At 57.1% G+C, this 22,403-nt stretch overlaps 1 protein-coding gene across 2 annotated transcripts; it reads right to left on the bottom strand.

The window, feature by feature from the left end:
- Nucleotides 1–262: 262 nt before the first annotated feature.
- On the bottom strand, nt 263–21,581 carry TAB1 (TGF-beta activated kinase 1 (MAP3K7) binding protein 1). 2 transcript variants are annotated; one of them, XM_053919592.1, is made up of 11 exons: nt 21,471–21,581; nt 12,340–12,488; nt 11,819–11,972; nt 10,734–10,820; nt 10,099–10,237; nt 9,042–9,155; nt 8,348–8,459; nt 6,495–6,639; nt 4,729–4,951; nt 3,559–3,721; nt 263–1,972 (listed from the first exon to the last, which is right to left on the bottom strand). In XM_053919592.1, the coding sequence occupies exons 1-11, from the start codon at nt 21,501–21,503 to the stop codon at nt 1,765–1,767; spliced, it is 1,527 nt and encodes a 508-aa protein (XP_053775567.1). In that variant the 5' UTR covers nt 21,504–21,581; the 3' UTR covers nt 263–1,764. The 2 variants fall into 2 exon arrangements, with proteins under 2 accessions (XP_053775567.1, XP_053775568.1); XM_053919593.1 differs by having other exon boundaries at nt 12,340–12,476; nt 21,471–21,531.
- Nucleotides 21,582–22,403: the final 822 nt, after the last annotated feature.

Here is a 22,403-nt window from a genome sequence, read left to right as displayed (position 1 = left end):
GAGCCACAGCCACTGGCAGTCAGGGACAGTGGGGGCCACACCATAGCCCGGCCATGGCCCGAGGGGCCCGGAGGGCCCGGCCTGCAGTGGGGAGAACTGCCACCCTCTCCAGCTGTGCGGGGGGCCTGGAGGATGCCACGACCCAGCACTCTCCCCCTGGGCTGTGAGGCCCCAGACCAGGGAGCTGGAGGACAGGAGGAGCCCAGCCCACCCCTACACCGGCCACTGGAGCTGCAGGAGACAGGAGTGAGCACACTGCTAACATGGTCACGGTGACGCATGACACCACCGTTTATTACTTCTCTGCTGTGGTAAAAAAGTGGTTCTATTTCCAGGGACCAGACAGCATCACTGAGACATTCCTGGAACAGAATTCCCTTTGTTTCCAAGTCCTTTTCCAAGGACTTTAAATCGCTTCCCCTGAAGAACAGAGATGGCGTCCTACTGGAGGGGCATCTCCTCCGCTCCGGCCAGGCTTCTCTCAGGAACCATGTTCTGGGGCTGCAGCGCCAGCAGGGCCTTGGAACGGGCCTTTGACGTTTCAGAGTCCAGGCCCCCTGGAGGCCACCTACATCGGCCAGTCCCTGGTGAGCTATGCCTGGGGGCAGGAGGCTGGGTGCTAGGGAGGGGCAGGCAGAAGCCAGGGCACTAGGGACCTGGTGGGAGGTCTGGGCTCTGCCCCACCTCAGACCCAGTGCCTCAGGCCGCTGTGAGTCTCCTGGGCTCCCTTCCCCTGTGCACACAGGATGCAGGGAGCCCCGTGACACGGTCTCACTCGGGGCCTGGTGGCCTGAGCCTGCTCCCGGCGTTGGTAAAAGCGGTGCACATCTCAAGCCCGAACCCGACCAGAGCAGCGGGTACCAGAGAACCTGTCCCCTTTCTGAACCACTTCCCACTGTTCCCTCTCTCACACATGAGCCCAGCCCGACTCGAGGCCTGTGCACTGCTGTGGGGCCGGCAGAGACCGTCGTTAGTGTTAAAGATCGTGGCCCCCGAGCCTGCGGCCTTCCCCAGCTCCAGGGAGGGAACAGCCATGGCCCCCCACTGGGGCCAAGCACATCCTCACCTCTCCTGCACCCCCACCTCTGGGGAAGCCCACCAGTCCAGCCCACCCTCTTTGGGGGGCTCCAGGACCAGTTACCTCCGGCTCCTTTCTCCCTGACCTGGCCCCTCTGCAGCCATCCCAAGCCCCCAACACCCCCCTGGTCTTCCCAAATGTTTACCACCAAAAACAACTGGGCTGGCCTAGGCAAGGGGCCCAGGGTCAGGTACAGGCTTCGGAGGTGCAGCTGCCAACTGGGGTTCACTTTGGAGGCTGGAGAAGAAAGGGGGAACCCCCGCCTGGTGGTGAGGGGCACTAGCACTGGCCACAGGCTCCTCCCGGGGGAGGCAGTGGCGGGAAGCTGTGGGGTCACAGGAGAACCTCTTCACACCCTGCCCCACTTGGTGGGCTCGCAAGCCAGGCCAGCTTCTGCACTTGCACCCTTTGTTCTGAGAAACGGGGACAGTCCTGGCTGAGGCTGCCTGAGGGTGTGGCCTCCAGCTCCGGGTGCAGTGACGAGGCACATTGGAGGGGTCCGTCTGCACTGGCACCCCTGAGAGAAAGTTCTCTACAGCACTCAGAGCTGAGGGGTGCAGGCTGGGGACCAGGCGCCCACTGGCCCCTGTGGCACAAGACGCGGCAGGAGGAAGCCCACCGCGCCCCAGCGGTGGCCCCCTCATCCTCAGGTGAGACCCTGCTCGGGCTGCACTCCCTGGGCAGGGCTAGGGGGCCGTCATCACGCTCTGCTCGCCGTGGTCCACACTCCAGAGGCGGTAAAACTCGGCAAAGTCCACGTAGGGCTCAACGCGGCCATCCTCGCCAGGCGGGAGCGAGTGGGCGGGCCGGGAGCGGAAGAGCCCCCCGTCCGAGCTGGAGCTGCTGCTCTGGGTGTGCGTGTTGGTGGACTGCAGGGTCAGGGTCGGGCTCTGGCTGTGAGGACGACAGGACAGAGGGCCAGTCAGGGGCCTCGGCTCCGAGCCAGGGGACGGGGAGGCCCCTGCTTTAGGCCACAGGTCTCTCTAACAAAGAGCCAGCTGACCACGTGTTCTCAGGAGCAGATGAAAAGCCAGACATGTTTTCTAAGCTCTAGCTGTATGTAGCTATTTAAATGAACCAGAGTTAAAACGGGTCCCTCGGTTCCGGTGCTGAAGAACCACGCATGACTAGTGGCTACTGTACATACCTTGGGACCCTCCTGGCAGCGCTGAGCTGGAGGCCGTCCACGCCAGTTTCTCCAAGCCATCCCGATCCAAATCCCACTGATCACAGGCCAGTGGAGGCTCTTCTCCAAGAAAACCTTCCCTACTCTCTCCTCCTCATTCCCCTCACTGGCTGGGGAGACAGGTCCCCCATGTTCTCAGAGCTCCCTGGACACCCACCCTCTGCCCCAGAGCACACAGCTGGGAATTCCCTGCTAGCCCACTGTCCTGCAAACTCCCAGCACTGGGCCAGCCCGCAGTGGGGCCCACCTAATGCACGTATGCAAAGCGGAAGAAAGGGGCTGTTTAGGGGCCCAGGGAGTTGGCGGTGCGGAGAGATGGCTGGTTCTCCTGCCTGGTCTGGGGCCACGGCTATAACGCTCAGCCTCTGTGCACACAGACAGTGGCTTCTTCTGGGCAGCCCTGTTAGGGTAGGGACGCCACCCCGACGGCACTCAGGGTGCCTCGCTCGGCTGCATGGCAAGTCCCTCAGCCCTCAGTGATGGTGGAAGCAGCAGCATGGGGGCAGGGAGGAGGGAAGGACCGCCCCCCAAGGCAGAGGGACTCAGCACCACTGCCATCCCCACGGCCCCTCCAATCGGCTGCACCCTGAGTGGGCTGGGTGTGGCGTCTCTATTATTCTGGGCAGGGCTGGAATGTGGAAACCAGATCCTGGTCTCTGGGGTGGGGGGCACACATTCCACAGAAGTGAAGGGGGTGGGCTGGACACCAGACCTGTAGGCAGGTCCGCAGCTGGGAAGAGGCCTGCCCACCCCACCACAGGCTCCAGACCTCCTGCTGCCTCTTCCCCTCCCCCTGCCTTAAACTAGAGCACTCACTTCAAAGCTAAATCAGACATCTGAGTCAGACAGCACTGGCTCTGACGAGCCAGGACGGGCCGAACAACACCCCCCACGCACGGATGCCATGGGGAGGCCATCCTACCACACACACTTCAAGGCGGGAGAAGAGGCCAAGAGGACAGCCTTCCCATTCAAAGAGCATGCATGGGACCCACAAGGAAATGTGACCAGCAGGCTGTCAACGTCAGCTGCCTGCTCCCTCCCGGTGGCCCCAGCCGCTTTGCCCATGGAAACCTGCCCCCTCCCAGGCCCCGTTTCTGCGCTGTGGGGTCCCCTAGCACTGCCACTTCCTGCCTCCCAGGAAGGGAGATGGGGCATTAATAGGGGACCACAGGGCCTCTCACCCAAGGTCACTCAGCTGTAGGGCTCGGCCCCGTGGCATTCCTGTTCAGATACCAAGGGCTGTCCCCCAGAGGCAGGCCAGAGAGTGGCCGGGGGTGCAGGGTGGGCTTACTTGGTGAGGGTGGGGGTGGCTTCATCCAGGGTAGAAGCGCTGTGGGCCCCATTGACCAGCTGGCCCTGTGAGGGCATGACGAGGGAGAGGGTCACACTGGTCTTGCTGGTGCTCTGGGCGCTGGAGTAAGGCACAGACACGGGGTACACACGTCCTCCTGCGGCTTTGGGGGGAAGAGATGGGTGGGCCACAGGGACTGGCTGGAGTGGTGGGAAGGGGGCAGTGTCTGAGGGCTGAGAGGGGAGGGGGTGACCCAGCCTGGCTCCCCAAGCTACAGCTTGGCCCTGCGCCCCTTGGGACAGAGAGTGTCCTGCGGTAGAGACTCGCAGGGCCGGCAGGGGCCCGCGCTCGGCCGCATGGCATCGCTGGCACTCAGAGCAGGAGGAGAGCTCAGCGCCGAGCTGCTGGATGGAAGGGTTACTGCCTGGCTCCCCAAACGATGCTTTAATCCGAGGGGATACGTAGGCTCCTGGCGGAGGCTGGCCCAGCAAAAGTATGGTTGCAATAGCAACAAGCTAGAGAAACTCCAGTAACCCTGGTGTCCACGGGAGAACAAATTCATCCGGGCATGCCTGAGCCTTAAGGCTCGTTTGAAAAAAGAAAAAAGACATGAGGCCCCAAGAACTAAGCAGCATTGGCCAGAAGTGCAGAAAGAACAATCGCCTTGCTTCCTGAGCAACTCGATTCCAGAACAAAAAAAAGGAGAAGGTGAAGCCCATCGCTTTCACCCCAACTTGGCCCAGGCACAGAGCTTGGCTTTGGGGGCCTTCTGTCTGGATGCCTAGCCTCACCTAAGCCTCTTCCTTCTCGAGCCTCAGTTTCTCTTTCTGCAAAAGGGGTGCTTTCTCCTTGAGGGCTGTTAATGGGGACTACAGGCAGTCAGCGCAAGCCAGGGTCCCTATCACGGGGCCTGCCATCTCTGCAAGCACTTTGCAGGCAGGTCATTAGGAGGGAGCAGGGCAGAGGGCCCTTGCTCATCTCTCAGATAGAAAGGACAGACAAAGGCAGTCAGAGAGCCTGGAAGTCAGCGCCCAGATCAGGACCGCTCAGAGCCAGGCCTCCCTCCCCTCCTCTGTTCCAGGCCGTGTGGCCCAACACCTGGGCCACTCCACACCCCACCCGGCCCCGACGGCCTCCTGAGAGGGCTCCCTGCACGCACCCCACGCTTACCTGGGGCTGGGGATGCTGCGGGCTGGCTCATCTCGCCCAGCGGGTAGCCGAAGTTCCTCACCAGCAGGGTCATGTCCTCGTGCCTCGAGCAGAACTTGGCACGCTCCCCACCACTGGCAAAGGTGTCACTGTGGATACGCTTCACCCGGTCCACCACGGCCTGGGCCACTGCGTCCAGGGAAGTCTGCTTGGCAAACTCAGTGTCGATCATGGCGGCGATCTCCTGGGGGCAGGGGCAGACATCTGGTAAGAAACACGGAGGCCCAGGGGCTGTGGGCCGTGACTCCAGGGCCTAATGAGGGCACTTAGGGGTCACTGGTCAAGCAGGTAAAGGAAGTCCCCAGCAGCCACACCTGCAATCCGAGCTTTTCAAGGTATTCAGGATAATCCTTCTGGAACTTTCTCATTAGAAATGGCGTGACCTTGTGATCCCTCTTATGGTTGGCTTCCACACCAATGACATGGGGATGAGACCCAGCTCACTGGGTTACTATGAGGCTTCAATAACATAACGGATGTGAGGGAGCCCTGGGGACTGCCGCAAAGCCTGTATAAACTGTGGTTGTTAACTGAGCTTTCCTTCCTGGAACAGACTTCTTCTGTCAGGAAATGGGGTTACAGAATGAATGAAGACAGGGTCTCTGCCCATAGAGAAGTCCACTGTCCGGTGGATTCTAGAACCCAGTAGAAGCCACTGGGTAATTCTACAGCGAAGACTAAAGAAAAGAGAAGAATCGTATTGATAAGATCAAACACACAAAGCCCTCTAGGGGGTGGCTGGCCAGAGTCTCTTGGAGGCAGCAGCGGGCTGGGGCAGGTAACAGGAAGGGACCTGGGGCCGGCCAGCCCCGGCTCAGCCTCCTCACTGACAGCTATAGCCTCAGGCCAGACCCTGCGGTCCGGCGCATCCCGGTTCCTTCACTGGGTGTGATGGTGAGTGGCTGCCCCTCCATGCACAAGGCTGCCAGAAGGAGTGAGATAAACCAGGTGAAGAGCTTTGAACACAGGTACCAACAGACTGGCCCCGAAGACTTTCCCTCACAGCTTTTCATCAGAAAGGACAAAGCAGAAAAGGTTACTTTCCTACAAGACTCACAGATAGACGGAGAAACACAACCCGAACTTATCTCAACCACCCAGCAATCTGAGGTCAGGTAAAGGCGGCCTCCCTCTAAAGTCATCCTTGAAGTGACTGCTTTAGTGGCAACTGTCAGACTCGTGTGTACTCCAAGGTGCAGGGAAAGCAGCAGTTCCCACCAGCTGGGGACCTGGGCCAATCACACCTGGCCCTGACCACAACCCCATGATGTTATTATCCCCATTGCAGAGATAAGAACAAACTGTAAATCATCCGCAGCTTACAAGGTAATGAAGAAACGCCGGAGCGGGACTTGTGCAGCTGGCACGACCTGGGCCTGCGCTCTGTGAGCCAGGTCACCCCACACCTGTGCTCTCTTCCTCGGCCAGGACCTTTCCCACAGGTTCACGCCCGTCTCACCCTCTTCACTCCAGGCTCTGCTTGGGGCCCAAGCAGCTGACACTGCTTCAAGCCCAGAATGAGCAAAGCTTTGGGTGGGATGGGTGTTCATGAAGCTCTGGGCTTCTTCTTCCCCAGCTCTGTACCCAGGGATGTCTGGCAAAGGCATTTCAGAATCAGAGCCATGGGTCCCTCAGCACTCTGGTGCCTAGCAGGAGGGCTGGCTGGGGGCCCAGGGGGCACGCTGCCCTGCAGCTGGCCAGCCGTGCTCTGCTCCAGCCCAGCTCACCTGGTTGGCCTGCCCAGGCCCGTGGGCTGCCTCCAGCGCCTTATACAGCCCCTCGGACATCAGCACCAGGAAGCCAGTCACCACGTCCAGGGACTGTGCACCGTGGATTTCGGGCTCTGCGATGATCGGCTTGGACTTGGCAGCACTGGGGGAAGAGAGAGCGGAGGGGACCGCTGTGCTTGGAATGGCCCCCAGGGGATATCCATTCTGCTAAGGGGCAGAATCTACCCAGATATACAACAAAACACACATCTGACAAGAGAAAAAGAGAGAAAAGAGAAAAGCAGAAAAACAGACCTGTCTTCTGAGAGCAGCTACTAAAATCAAGTTCTGTGGACCAGAAAAGCTAGAGGGCAGCTGGGGTCAGAATAGCAAAGGTCGAATGCCCAATTCTGGCCCCACACGGCACAGCCTGTCCATGGAACCTGGGCAGTGGCAGGGGGAGGGGGGACAGCAAGAAAGTGGGGTTCTCTTTGTAAAGCCCACTCCTCCTGGGCTCCTCCACAGCAAGTGTCGAGCAGACGGGACCCCACGGACACTCGGTCTGCACAAAGGCCCCTTCTGACGCACTGCCAGGGCCGGCAAGGGTCCCGCTCTTGCCTGTGGAAGCGCACACAGGAACTCCGAGATGCTGCTGGAAGAGCAGAGTCTGGAAACACCCTGAGGGTCCCTCGGTGGGAGCCAGGGGGCACACCGGATGCCTGGCAGCTGTTATGAGGAACGCCGCCAGCCCCAACCGCCGGTGCACAGGAACGGGGGGATGGGCGCCGGGTGGAAAAAGCGAGGTGCAGCACACCAGCAAGGGGAAGCCAGCACTTAGTGGGTATTTGGAAAGGATGCCCACCCCGGCTCCGCTCCCACCAAACACACACACACACACACACACACACACACAGAGGAACTTCGGGCAGGGTACACGAGAAACCAGCCGCTTCTGGGGAAGGAGTCCTGGCTCGGGGTAGGAGAAAAACGTGCTTTGCATGGCATATCCTTGGCACTGTTTGAATTATTTTAAACCACACATGTACTTTCCAATAAAGCAAAAGAACCCCGCAAATTAGAAACAAACAGTTCCAAACTCGACTGCCTAAGTCCCGTGAGAGCAGATTTCTAACCCGTGCCTCTGAGACGGGGCGAGGTCTGGGCTCTGACAGTGGGTCTTTGGCGTGACTCCTCCATGGCTCTGGCCGTGACATTAAACACTGTGATGAGACACACAAGCACATGTACACGCACACGCCTATTTAAGGACGTGTGCTCAGAATTCAGGCTGCCTGGGTTCAAGTCCGGCCTCAGCCGACAGCAGGCCCTGTGGCCGGACAGGCTGCCTACTGCTGCCACGTCAGTTTCTTCCCATGAGGACACCTCTGGGTGATAACGGCGCCTATGTCCCCGGGTCCGAGCGTGGCCTGAGTAGGAGAAGGCGCGGGTAGGGCTGTGCGCAAGCCGGCACGGTCCAGGCTTTCAGAGGCTCTCGCCACCCATGCACTGCTGTGAGCAGTGGGCGGCAGCCAGAAGGGCGGTGCTGTTGGGGGGAACCTGCAGCACGTCCCGCACCTCTGCCTGGGCCGTCACAGCACTGACCACAGGCCCTCGGCCTGACCCTGTCCACACCAGCATCTCGGGCTAACCCTGGCCTCTCCTGCTAGGCCCTGAGGCATGGGATGCTGCCCCTTGGCTTTGACCCCCTTGCCAGCCTTGCTCTGTGGGCCCCTGACGCATGGCCCCACACCAGCCTCTCTGGCAGGGAGGAAAGCAGAGTCCCTCTGGGCCCTGAGCTACGTCAACTGCACCTTCTGTCCTGAGAGCATAATGGGGGTGGGGCTGGGGTGCGCACTGGGCCGGCCACCTACCTGAGTAGGTCGATGTCAGTGTAGCCGTATTTGACCTTGTAATCCCCGATGCGCCTGGTGCTCTCCTGCCCACAGATGATCCCCACTTGCTTGATCTTCCCTGCATCCAAACCTACCAGGGAGGACACGACAAGCCAGACCTTGTTCATAATGACAGGCAAAAAGAAAGGGACAGACGCAGCCATGAAACAAGGCACCAGGGACTCATGAAAATGAAGCCACACCAGGTGCCTTGGAGAGCGGCCAACCCAATGCCCCCCAGGGTCCTCCGTCCCCATCCCCATCAGAACACCTGCTGACTGAGAGCCCTTCCTGCCTGGGAAGGGGGAGTGGCTGCGGCAGTGCCCGAAATCTTAGGACCACTTTGGCCTCGGTCTGCAGCAAAAGCAGTGAGCCTGCCGGCTACTCTTGGAGGAAGCACTTTACACGCATTCACTCTTTCAATCCTCGCCACACCCTGAGGCAAGTGTTACCGTTACCTCATTCCGTAGACGGGGAAACCGAGGCACAGAAAACCTGAGTAAGTTCCAAACATCACCAACTAGTAAGCCACAGAACTGTGACTCCACACCAGGCAGGCTGGTCCCAAGCCCAAGGCCGCAGCCCACCCACTTCACACGTCTCTCTACATGAGCACCCAGAGAGAGCAAGGGCGAGCCCCAAGAGTTGCCCTCCCGCCACTGCCCCCGCTCACCCAGCTGTGAGAGGCGGAAGAGCTCATCCTCATTCTCCGTGGTGTGGTCCACGTTCAGCTGTGTCACCTGCAGCCCGTCTGCCGTGGACTTGCAGAGAAGTGCACGGTTTGTGCCTGCAGCAGAATGTGAGCAGCTAAGCAAGACTGAGTGCAGGGAGGGCAAGGCCATGGTCAGAGGGGAGAGAGACACGAGGCAGGCATCTCGCACTCGGAAAGCCTTGAAACGAGCAGTGAAAACGGCCCCTGGGAGAGCCACCAGCCGGGGAGCACTGACGGCATTAGGAACTAGGTTAAACTCTTCCAGGGCCGCCCTGGGGTGACTACGATTATGATTTCAACACGAGATCTTCTGTCTCGGGAGACGCACTGCAATGTTTACAGGTACCAGGCCACGGTGTCTGGTGTTTGCTTCGCAGCAACGCGGGGACAGAGGGCCGCAGACGAATGAGACTGGCAATGAGGACACGACTGTTGGCCCTGGGGACAGGCACACAAGGTGCATCAGGCTGGTCACTCTATTTTTTTTCACTTTGAATTTTTTTCCATGATGAAATCTTAAGGAAGGGTGGGGGAGAAGAGGGACACTATCAGTGTGGTCTCTATGGGGCTCCTGCAGTGACTGGCACTCTGGGGGTGCAGCCTTCTCAGGGTCCCAGACGGCCTCTTCTCAGCCCACACAACGTCCCTGTGACCCCTCGCCCTACGGCCCACACCCAGCCCACTTCACCACCCTCCATGGGATGCCAAGTGGGTCTTCTACAGACAACGGTCTCTTCCAGAAGAGGAAGCCGCTGAGGTGACCCAGACAGGGAGACGACTCCCACAAGGCCACAAGCCGGGTAGGCGCAGCATGGGGACTACAGCCAGAAGACGCCCGCATCCCAGCTGGTACTCCGGCTCCCCACACTGCACTGAGACACTCTTGTGGAGTAACAGGGACACCCACCCGACGGCCTCAGCAGGCTCAGGATGGAGGGAGGTCCATCCGGAAGAACGCACCAACACCCGAAACTGACCCTCTTGGCCCTCCCCGCCCTGGGACAGATGGGCGGCTCACCGACGTTGGCGACGTAGAGCTTGCTGTTGAGCAGGACAGCCACGACAGCCATGGCCCCTCCTGAAACCTCCCTCTCCAGCACCTTGAGTCTTTCGAGGATCTTCTGATACTGAGGGGGCAGCTGGTGCTGGGCGACGCCCTACAAGCCACCGCTGGGGGTCAGCACAGGCCGGGTCCCCAGAGACCACCTCACCAGCCACCCTGACCCCCTTAAAGAGCAGGCACTGGGGGCCCGGCCAGGGTGGAAGCCGCCCTTCCAGGCAGGCTCTTCTGGAAAGCCAGAGGTGCCCACACTTGTTCTGTGGGCTCCGAAAGTGCTAGTGAGTGATGTGAGTGGGTGGGTAACAAGGCTATGGACGGATCCAAGTTGAAGTCTCACCCAAAAGGGACTTTCCTGACACCCTTCACTGCCCACCCCATGCTGAGCCTGAGTAAAGCTGCCCACAGCAGCCCGGGAGGCCCCCTGGAGGGAAAACCCATCGTCCCCTAGGTCCCCCAATAGGGAATGTCCCCTAACTCCTGCTGCTCTGGCCCAATGGCATCAGTCGCTTGGGAGTGACATAGCAGATGAGCCCATGCTCCTTGCTGAGCCAGGGCTGATGCGCTTCTCCCGGGGAGCAGGCGAGGGAGGTTACCTCGGGCAGCTGGGACTGCAGGCTCGCCTTCTCAGCCAGAGCATCATCGATGGACTCCAGGAAGCTCCTCTCAACCACGTCGAAGGCCTAGAGCACAGAGGGGACAGGGACAGGGCTCAGGGCAGCAGGCAGTTCCGAACACCTTTGCACCTGATGCTGGAACGCCCCAACTAATGGCAACACACTGTATTAACAGCAGGACATCACATGCTGGGGGCCCCACACGTGGCACTGTGGAGCGGCCAGAGAGGTAGAGGCCGAGAGTGCCGGCCTGGGACGAGGCCAGCTGGCAGCCTCGGCCTCCTCATCTGTGAAGAGGTAAGTGCTGTTCTGAGGGTGGCTGAGCACTCGGTGCCTGGCTCAGGGTAAGTCTACGTCAATGACAGCAGATGCCGTCAGTACGTCCTGCTGGCCCCCGAACACCGGTCATGCTGCTGCCTGTCCTGGGGGACCAGCTGAGAACCACTGGCACAGGGCACTGAGGCCGGGGAGGGAGCCCCAGCCCTCAGGTGCAGAGGCAGAAGAACAGCTGGGAACACTGCTCTTGAGGAACAGGAATCCGTACTCCTCATCCAAACTAAGTGCCTCCAGATGTGCTTCCAGAGGGAGATGCCAGGAAGAAAATTGCCCAAACAGCAGCAAGCAGAAACGCAGGGCTCGCCCAGGAGGACCAGGAGACCAGAAGTGAGGAGGTGAGGCCCAGGGAGCTGGAAGCCCCCACAGGCTGAACACCTGAGCCATGCCTGAAGGAAAGGGGCCATCCTAAATCATCCCAAATCAGCACCCCACTACATACCTTTGTCCGAGGTTCTATCCCTACTTCCTCGCTCCCTAGGACTATCTCCTTCAGAGCCAGCCCAGCCAGTTGGGGGTAAGGACTGCTGCCGGCTGCCTGCTTCTGGACCCCCAGAAGTGTGGGGTCCCTGCTGCTGAGGTAGGCTCCCAAAGAGGGGTCCCCTGCAGCAGCGAAGGAACAGGCAGGGCCCGCAGACCACCCCTGGCTAAGCCTACACTTCACAGTTGCAGGGCACACTCCCAGGGGACACGGCCCACCCAGTGGCAAGCAGCCGGCCTGAGCCCCGTACCTGCAGCAGCACCCGGTGCACGTCCGCCTCCGTGTGCTCGGCGCTGAGCTGGCCCAGCAGGAGCTCCGCGGACAGCCGCTGGGCCACAAAGCTGGTCACCCGGTTGCCGTCATAGCCGTTGAAGACCCCATACAGAAAGCAGTTGTTGTCGCTCCTGATAGAGAGGTGGGTAGTAGCCTGAGGCCAGAGGCTCACAGGGGAGTGATGCCAGTTCCATGGTGGAGGGGGAGGAGGGACAGAAACTGGGGGAGACTAAAGGCACAGCAGCTGTGGCTTCAGGTGCCCACCTGGACCACTGGGACCATCATTTTACCCTGGCTGTGACCTTCAGGGATGCTCCCCATTGTAGCAAGCTCTAGGCTGCTAGGCTGGTCTGAGGTGTAGGTGTGGAAGGGACAGCAGAAGATGCCACCTCCCATGGGCCACATCTCCCTGGCAAGCCCCATGTGAGACAGTTGCAACGCTGCTGCTTTTTCTTGTTTGCAAACCCACTTCCAGGAGCACACTCCCGGCACTCTCACCTGAACTTGAGCCAGCTGTCCTCTGGCGGGTGGCTCTCCGTGCCCTTGCCATCAGCAGAGTAGCTTCGGTTGGAGGCTGAGCCCACCCCAGAGAGGTGGCAGAGAGGCAGGTCATCTGTCCAACTTGGCTGCTGCTCCTGGGAAGGACACTAAGAAATTAGGAAGTGTCAGCTTCTCCTCCAGGGCAGGCTCCACTGCACCTTCCTTTTCTGCCCCAACAAAAACCTGGCGGGCCCAGAGCCCGCACAGAGGGTTCCACTTCCTTCTGCAAAATGAGGAGGCTTGTGTGAACAGACACCTGCGGAGGGCTGGCATTTTTTATGGCTAGCCCACAGACCTGTTCCCTGACAACGACCAGAGTCCCCAGACGCAGGGCTCAGCAGTGCGCTGCAGGAGCGAGCGATGCCACGGAGCACGAACGAGACACACACACAACGAAGCAAACTCTTGGGAGAAGACTCCTGGGCGGCTCCTCACCTCTCACTGCACCGGCTCTGATTCCAGTCCCTTGAGCATTGGATAAAAGTACAGATTTCCAGGCCCCACCCCCAGAATGTCTGCTCCTGGTGGGGCCCGGGTTATCTGCACTGTGGTTGGCTCTAGCCAGGTGACTCTGAGAAACTGACTTACAAGTCAGCCTTAGTCACTCTCCCTGGGACAGGGGCCTCTACTCCTTGGTCCCCACTCCACTGTGTCCCCTCCCATCTGTTCCCTGCCACACCTTCTCCACCTGTACCAAATGCTGGCAGTGCCCTGCCCACACCCCACTTTCTCCCTCCACCTGGGACACCCTCCTACCCTTCTCTAGCAGTCCCCCATGTCCCTCAGGACTCCCACCCCCAGGAAGCTGTCCTTCCCCCAGTCTGGCTGACAGCCCTGTGACCTCTGTCTCCCTCACGCCTGCCCATCTGTGTCTGACTCCTTTCTCCCCCACAGATCTCAAACTAGGCTGCCCAGTATAACCCCGGCAGAGCTTGAACACGCGTGTACACGTGCACACATGCATGCCGCAGCCCAACACAGGTTCTGCACTTCCCAAATCTCCTTAGGGTGCGCTCTGGGCACCTGCGTTTCTGCCCCAGAAACGACTCGAACATGATCACTGCCTCGGTGAAAGCCTCCCCACTCCACCCCCGCCGAGAACCACGGAGGTGAACAGGAGCTGATACAACGAAGTCCAGATGCAAGAATAAAACCAGGATTGAGGGCTTTACCGGAATACTAAGGAGCAGGAGTGCTGCACACAACTTCTTACAAGTCAGCGGTAACCCTTCCAAAGAGGGTGTGGGAACCACTTCAACGGGCTTTTGCAGTCAGACACGTAAAAAGCCCCTGGTTAGCTTCTGTGGCAAATTTCATCTTCTGTTGGTTTACGTTTTGACAGGGAGTGACTTTATGGCTTTCTCTTCTCTCTCTCTTCATTTTAATTGCTTTAACGATGCAGGGGTGCCCGACAGGATGGCTATGACTGCGGCCCAACACAAAACCGTGCATTTACTTACAACCTTTTGTTTGCTCATCAGTTTTCATTAGTGTTCGTGTATTTAGAGTGTGGCCCAAGACTCTTCTTCTTCTGTTGTGGCCCACAGTCGCCAAAAGGTTGGAGCTTCAATTCTGTGCTTTGCGCCCTGGAGCACCTTCTGTAGGGCATGGGAGTTTGCTTTCATCTTTAAATTAACATACAATGAAAAGGAATTCTGGGGTGCACGGGCCAACACATTTTAACGTGCCCCCACCATCCCAAACACACCCTGGCTTTGTGGTCACACCCTCCCCAGACGTCTGGTGACCACTCGCCACAGCCCGATCCCTACACTGTCCTTGTCAGAGTGTCATAAGTGAATCTCGCAGTACATAACCTTTCTTGTTGCTTTTTATTGGGATGAAACACACGTAATGCAAAATTTACCATCTTAAGAGAACACTTCCGTGGTGCTAAACAGATTCACATGGTGTGTGACCGTCACTACCCTCTGTCCTCATAGCTCTTGTCACCGTGCCAGATCGGAACTCCACACCCAGGAAGCACTGACTCCTCACCCTCCCTCGCCCCAGCCGCTGGCAACCACCACGATCCCCTTCGGCTTTAAGGACACCGCCTTTTGAGACACGCTTCTTTCTCAGCTTTGCGCCTGTGCGATCATCCACCTTGTCACCTGCATGCACAGCCTGTCCCTTGTGTTGCAGAGCAGGATTCCACCCCATGGACGCGGCACATGTCACCCACTCACCCACTGCAGGATGGCATCCGGGCGTCTCCAGCTTTTAGCAGCCACGAGGAGAGCTGCTATAACGCCTGCTGGGCAGGCTTTTGTGTGCACAGTTTTGCGCTTCTCTGGGGTGAACGATGAGGAACGAGACTGCCGCTCACCCTCATCGGAAACCGCCCAACCGTGCGTCCCACCAGCACTGCAAGCGACCCGGCGCTCTCCGCGTCCTCGCCCCGCGTGTTGTTTCCAATTCCATCGAGACATCGTAGGAGAATGTGGTGTGGCTCTGTGGCTTTAATTCGCACGTGTCTGTGGATAACGATGAGGTGGAGCATCTTTCCATGCACTTAGTTGTCATCCACGTATGTTTTCTGGTGACGCAGCTAAGCCTTATGTCCATTTTCAAACTAGGCTGTTTTCTGAACTGTTGAGTTTTGAGAGTTCTTTACATATTTGGATAAACGTCCTGTCGGACGGGTGACTTGCAGATGCTTTCCCCAGTCTGTAGCTTGTCACATCACTCATTGCGCAGCATCTTCTGCGGAGCAGAGGCCCATTTTACCAATCTTCTTCCGTCACGGGTCCTGCTTTGGTGTCACGTCTACGACCCCTCTATCCAGCTGCAAGTCACGGAGACCTTCTCCTGTTTCTTCCTGAAAGTTTTATAGTTTTACATTCAGAGCTGTGATCCATTTTGAGTTAATCTCTGTATAAGAAAGGTTTCGTTCAATGTTTTTTCCCTGCATATGGACATCCAGTTATTCCAATACCATCTGCTGAAAACACTATCCTTTCTCCAATAAATTACCTTTGCACCTCTGTCGAAAATTAAGTGCCCTTAATGTAGTTTTGAGTATCACCCTCTGACAGATTAACAATCTCACTCAGCTACCTAGTTTGTACAGGCAGAGGCCTTCTATAATGATTTCTGAAAACCCGTGACCAGACAAAGAGTGTGCAAAGCTCACCCACCTCCGGCAGGTGTCTGCACCAAACACAGCATGGGAGTAGTCCTCCACCAAAGGTCTACTCTACCTGAAAAGCCGATACCATTTTGGGGCCTCAAACAAAGGGGCTGCTGACCCTCGAGAGCAGTCAGAGAAACAAGCCCACGATTTATATACACGAACACTGCCGAGCAAAGCTCTGCTTACTTCACATCGGCACGCTTTAAACATTAAGTTCCTAGCCAATGTGACTTCGCTTGCTTAAACATAAAGAAGAAATAAGAAAAAATTACCCAAAGAGCATATTAAAAGTTATCCATGGTGATACTGGCACCAGTGACACAACCAAAGTTAGCAGCTGAGACTATTTTTATACCCGTACCACAAATAAATGATTTTGCCTGCCAAATCTCTCTCTCTCTCTCCACGGTGGGGCCGGGCCTCCCACCTGCCCCTGCCGTCCTGCCATCCTCCCCACCCACAACGGCCCTGTCCACCCAACCAGGGCCACGGGCCATGTTTCCCAAACTTCAACTATCCACTCGCCATTTTCAAGAAACTATCCACTTCATATTTTGTCTTTAAATAGACACAGTTTCTTTTACTCAGATGATTTCACTGTGAATGCACACTTTTTCAGGATCATGAGTGGGAAACCAGTGTTATTTGCCGTATTTTCAAGATGATGAGAAAACTGAAACAAAACAAGGTTATTAAGTTCTAGTTGAACCCACTGCCTGCGGCAGACTCGGAGCTGGGCCCGCTCTCTCCGTTAGCAAAAAGGAGAGGTCAGCAAGCATCGGAAAGCGTCAGGACACACACTAGGGTGGAGCCCAGTCTTTCTCTGACGAGGCATCGGGGAGGGAAAAAAAGAGCCGAACAGCAAACCTCCTCAGTGTGTAAAGATAAGCCCCACACCACCTCACCAGGCCACGGGGCCCCTTCCCCAAGGAATCCATCCCCCTGGCCTCACGGAGCCTGCAGGCACCCCGCTCAGCGGCCCTTAACCATTCGGCTTCGTGGCAACGCTGATGCTGTAGCCTGGTATTGCTGACCAGCGGCCTTACTTCCCTGGTTCGATACATGTGACTCAACACTTCAGTGTCCCTGGAGTTGGTGTGCTGCCGCCTCTTAGCATCGCGTGTTCTTTCCTCAGCAGCGTGTGAGATAATGACGTGTCCGTACAAGTAACTGCGTCGTAGACCCAGTGATCCGCACGCAGCTTCCCAGACCCTCGCGAGCCCTCCTCCAGGGGAGGGGCCTGCCTGCAATGCAGTCCCCTGGGCACCCCAAACGTTCAGTAACGAGTGGCCGGAGAGTCGCAGGAGGTTCTACCTGCGTGGGAGTGGGAGAGTATGTGGTCCCCCCTGATTTCAGCGGTGGCCTGGCTATCACTCCCACACTGCTGCAGCCGGGTGGGCTGTTTGGTGACCGTGGTCTCCCACTTCCCTCCACCTCCCTGGGGATTTTCCACACCAAGCAGCCATGGCTGACTATTCCAATGCACCAGACTCCCGGTCTCTTGCTTCCTTCCTCCATATTTCTGAACAATTTTTGGAAAGGTCATGGATTTTCTATTCACACAAACCGCCCACCTCTCCACCCCAGCACACACTGATGCATACTTTCTCCCACGCCCCAAATGCCAGGCCCGGCGGCACCAGCAGCAAGTGGCGCTTCTGCACCCGGCGCGTGAATTGGCTGGGAAGCTGAGAAGGGGGCAGGCATCTCACGCTCACACAGCCTCCTCGCAGAGCCGAGTAAATACACACACCCATACAACTTTAACTCTTTGATGGTTTACACATTAATTTCTCACAAGAAACTTAAAAGAAAATACGGTAATAAAAAAATGCTGTTTCAAAAAGCCTAGTTTTAACTTGATTGTGTGAAGGAGTTTCCCAGATTCCTATTTTGGAATAAAAAGCTTCTTTGTGGTCCAACTGTATTTAACCTGTTAAGGGTGATATAAACTCCTCGCGTGCCTATACACGAGCATTAGCTCCACATCTACCTACGTGGGCATATCACATAAAAATGGTTCATTCCAGTCCCCACACAGGCTCATTTTGAACTCCTGGGAAGCAGTAGTGGACAAAGCTCGGTTCTGAGTTCAGGCCACAGCTTGAATATCAAATTATAGTATGAAAAGGCCGAGTGTTTTTGTGGTGAAAGCACCGAAGTCCTTAGATGCAAAAAGGAAGCTCAGAGAGGGAGGATAGTGCCCCCAGGAAGATGGCTCGGGGTGGGGGCCGCCGTTCTCTCTCCCAAATGCTTAAGGCGCCCAATGCCTGTGCCGTCTCTGTCCTCCTGAATGCGTCCTTCTCCTTCCCTGCGTCTCTGGGACCGGCTCCACACTGGCGCTCCCACCTCTCTCACCAGGGTTTTCATCAAAGGCTCCTATGTTTTCACCACAAGCCCAGTCCCAGCACACTCTGGAACGATAACGTGGGGCACTCACCGCGTGCTGGAGCAGCTGGACCACGTTCTGCCAGCTAAGGGACGGTGGGAGGCAACGGCCTAGTGGATGCTTTTATTTCAATGGGTATGTGATTATTTTCGTGACATTAGAAAAATATATAGCTAGCATCTGTGATTGTATAGATATAATTGCCCGGGATACGTGTGAGTTAAAAAAATTTGGTTTCAAGTTGATTTTTAAAATAATTTAGTAAATAGTATAGGCAAAATCAAACTCTTGATTCTCCATGCCTGCAATGCACTCCTGGACTCCCACCTCCGGACAGGGCATTGCTGTTGCCCCAACGGAAACCTTGTAGTCCTTCTCGACTCTTCTTCCTCAGTCATGCCCCCCACATCCAGCAAATCCTATCAGCTCTTCCTCCAAAACACAGCCAGAGCCCAGTCCTTCTCGCCACTCCTCTGCCACCGCTCTGGCCAAGCCTCTGGCACCTCACACCCGCACAACTGAGTCGCACTCGCCTGGTCCCAGGCTTCTACTCTTGACCCCAATCACTTCTCAGCAGAGGGCTTTCTCCAATCACAAATCAGACCGCATCACGCCCCTACTCAAAACCAGCCCAGAGTTTCGCACACAGAACCGAATCCAAAGTCCACACAAAGATTCAGAGGCGCGCTTGGGCCTTGGCCACTCCCACGCCCCAATGTACTCCATTCCAGGCACGCCAGCCTCCTTGACGCTCCCCAAACAGGCAGGCCTTTGCATCTCTGTTCCCTCAGGAAGGAATACTCCATCCCATATCCCCGACCTCGTTTCATCGAATATTTTTTATTTTTTAAATTTGTTGATTTTACAGGGAGAGAGAAACATTGCTTTGTTCTTCCACTTACTTATGCATTCCTTGGTTGCTTCTTGCACGTGCCCTGACTGGGGATTGAACCCACAATCCTGGCATACAGGGATGACGCTCTAACCAACTGAGTTGCCTGCCCAGGGCTCATCTCACTGAGAGGTCTTCCTCTACTTTGGTCTAAAGTGGTCCCTCCACTATCCTTTGTGAATCCAGAATATTCCTCACAACACCACCTGATGTTACATCACAGATATTATTACATCATACATAATATATTTGTTCACTGTTTCTTGTCTCCTTTCCTAGACTAGAACATAAGTTTCATGAAGGCTGTATCCCCTGCACCTACATGGTGCCTGGCACTTAGCGAGTGCTCAGTGACGTCGGGGATGAACCCCAGGCACGCACTCACAGCAGCACTAAAGGTGAAACTTCACAGCTGCGGTGTGACCTGCCAGGCTCTGCCTGTAACCTGTTCGCTCACCTAACACTAACAACACTTCTGGAAGTCCTCTCAGTTTGGGAAACCAAGGTTCAGGAATGTTAAGTGACTTGCCCAGGGCCATACAAGATTCACACTCTGTTTTATCAGGTGGCAAAGGGCCTAGGTTCTTTTGAACACATCCAGCTATCTTCAAAAGCTATTCTTTTCTTCAAAAGACCTTTGAAGGCACCACACTGCCTGGGGACAAAAGGGAAAAGTCCTTGGGATGTCATTCCACTTAGCTAGCTGTCACCTGGCCCCAGCACCCTCCTCCAACACCATGTTGGGATTTGCCAGTCCTTCCTGCCAGCCCCCACTGGCCAGGTCCAACCAGGCCATCCACAGCCCCTCAGCACACTGACAAGAGGGTGCCTTACACACTGCGTAAGTGCCATGTGGCTCCTTCTCTCGAGCGGGTCTGCAAATGTAGCGAGGGCGGGCACATGCCTCACTCAGCTTCGTATCGCCAGGCCCACGCCAGCAGCCCTCACAGTCACTGCTGAACGATGGTGTTGGAGCTGCTCTCACCAGACTCAGGACAGCGGAGGGCAGGACAGCAAGCCCCACACACCACCCTGCGAGCAGAAATGCCTCCATCATCACTAGGGTGGGAGGGGCCTGCTGCAGACGTGCCTGGCATCCCTTTGCCTTTCATTTCATGCAAGTATATGCTTATAGCTAACCATCCTATTTTTCAGAGAATGTGCCACCACCCAGGAACACATTCTGGAGCTAGTAAAGCTCGCCTGCTGTCTAACCCGAGTCCCTTGGGTTTCAGCATCCCTAGAGAAGAGGGAAGCTGGCAGCCAGTCTCCTCCGCAGGCCAAGTCAGCCTGCAGCGGTTATTTGAAATACTTTCAGCATTTGCTGCGACCCAGCTAGTGTTTCTGGAATGTCTATTAGAATGGGGACTTTTACACAGGGGCCTGCCCTCTGGGAGCTTACAAAGCAGAGGGCCAGGTCCACCTAACTCAATGCCAAGTAGTGTAAAAAAAAGGGGGGGGGCAGCCAAAAGTGTGGAGAGGAAGAGATCTACATGCTCCCCCACCAAACTGGGAGCTACTGTCAGGGAAGAGTGATTTCAGAGTCTACACAAAGCCTGCCACTAACACGCAGCAGTGAAACTCGTCCCCCACACCCCAATCCCGATGCTTCGCGACCCTCAAGGGCAGGAGGGCCAATGGTGAGCCCTGGACCTGGCTACAAATGCTTTACTCGTTATTCTACAAATATTTATTGAATGCCTGGCACCTAGTGGTGGCAGGTGCTGGTGACACTGTTCATTGTAAATGACAAGTCCCTGTCCTCAAAGAGTTCACTTTCCAGAACAGGAGGCAGGCAAGTCCACAGGCAATTACAACAGACTGCCATGTCTGCGGCGGACCCAAGGGGCCAGCACCCTGACCTGGCAGGTGCCGACATGTGTGTGCCTCGACATGGCAAGTGTCCCGAGCATGCAGGGGCTGGAAGACGCCAGGACAAACCAATGACGGTCCAGAGTGAGGGTAGGGATGCGTCTCAAGACACCGCTCCCACTGCCTGCTGTCACCTTAGAGACAGGGAAACTGAGGCCCACTGAGGCACAGTGAGTGACAGCCAGGCCCGGAACCCAGGCTGCCGGAAGCCAGTCGTCCCTCGGTGGAGGTCGGAGATTAAGGGCAATGACCGCCTGCTTTTAACTCTGCCTCTGCCACTCACCGGCTGTGTGATCTTGGGCAAATGATGCTTGTCTGTGCCTCAGTTTCCTCGTGTGTAAAACAAGAATAACCACAGTACCCATCTCATGGGGCTGTTAGGAAAATTATAGTTACAAACACAAGGCAATCGGCACAAAGCCTGGGATGGAGCGAGCGGCACACAAGTGCTGCTATGGTTATCATCACCCCACGTCGGGCTCACTACCCCTGCGCTCTCCGCGGCCGGCGCCACTTGCCCTTCCGGCTCCAGGACTCTTTCACCCGCGACGTGCCCCGGACGCCCCGGTAGTCTGGGACCTGGAATCCGAGCCCCAGACGGCCTGGCCGGCAGCGCGCACGCGCCCCGCCCTGGGGAATGGGCGGGGAGCCGGCCGGGGACGCAAGAGGGCGGCGGTCGCACCCTGCCAGGGGGAGGTGGGCGGCCCAAGGCGAAGAGGGAGCCGCACCTGCACCAGACAGCCCCCCATCCCGCCCCTAGGCTCCCAGCCCCAGGCCCGGAGAGCCGGTCGGTTCCTCACACTCTGCAGCAGGCTCCTCCTCTGCGCCGCCATCTTGGAGGGACGCTACGGGCGCGCCCGCCTCCCGCCGGAGCAGGCGAGAAGAAGCGCGGCTAGAGCGGCCGACAGCCGCTCTGCCCAGGCGCTGCCCAGGCGCGTTCGCCCAGCGCCCCGCCACGGCTGAAGTGGCACTGAGCCGTAGCGGAGCGTGTGCGCAGGCGCGCTCTTCCGCGCGGGCGCTACTTACAGACTTCCTTGTGCGATTGCTCCCTGTCCACGTCTATTTGCACACTTTCCGCAGGGTGCCTATCATGTGAGGCTGCCAGAGCGCCTGATTAGGGATCTCTGTGCACACGATGGGGGCGGCAGAGGGTGAATTGTTCATTCACTCTATAAGCAGTCCCTTGGGTGACTTGTCAGGCCCTTTAGGAGTGAAGCGGCAAGCAAGGCAGGCCCTCAAAAAGCTGACATTTTAATCGGGGAGGACAACATTTCCATACATACAAGTCAAGTCTAGGAGGAGAAGTTTATGGATGTGGCATGGGAATGCGGTGTACACTGGCAACAGGGAAGGAAAGGCCAGGCTAGGTGGAAGGCACAAGGAGTGCACGAGGCCTGAGGAAAGGGAGTGTGTCGGTTCTAGAAGCAGGCGTGTTACAGAAGGCCGCTGTGGCTGGAGCAGAGATGGAGGGGGAGTGGGATGAAGGGGATCAAGGGCAGGCTCTGACCTTGTCGGTCCCAGGCAGGAGTTGGACTATTTGAAGAAAAAGGGAAGTTGTGGGCTTCTGAGCTAGCAATTGGCATGATCCCATTGGTAGAAATATTCTTTGACTACTGTGTACAGAAGAGATTTTTAGGGGGATTGGAGTAGAGACAGGAAGACCAATTTGGGGACTGTTGTACTACTTCTACTGGACAGATGATAGTGGTTTGAGTTGGCTGATGGCAGTGAAT

This window comes from Desmodus rotundus, chromosome 3 (genome assembly GCF_022682495.2).
Source record: "Desmodus rotundus isolate HL8 chromosome 3, HLdesRot8A.1, whole genome shotgun sequence".
Lineage (NCBI taxonomy): Eukaryota > Metazoa > Chordata > Mammalia > Chiroptera > Phyllostomidae > Desmodus > Desmodus rotundus.
This window is presented reverse-complemented; position numbering and strand designations above follow the sequence as displayed.

What these genes read in the sequence shown, in the direction of transcription:
- TAB1 (XM_053919592.1), bottom strand. Translation starts at nt 21,503, where the DNA reads ATGGCGGCGCAGAGGAGGAGCCTGCTGCAGAGT. An exon ending in GCTCTACGTCGCCAACGTCG is followed by an intron (nt 9,156 to 10,098) that starts GTGAGCCGCCCA and finishes ATTCTGCTGCAG; the next exon opens with GCACAAACCGTGCACTTCTC. An exon ending in GGCCTGGGCAGGCCAACCAG is followed by an intron (nt 4,952 to 6,494) that starts GTGAGCTGGGCT and finishes CCCTGCCCCCAG; the next exon opens with GAGATCGCCGCCATGATCGA.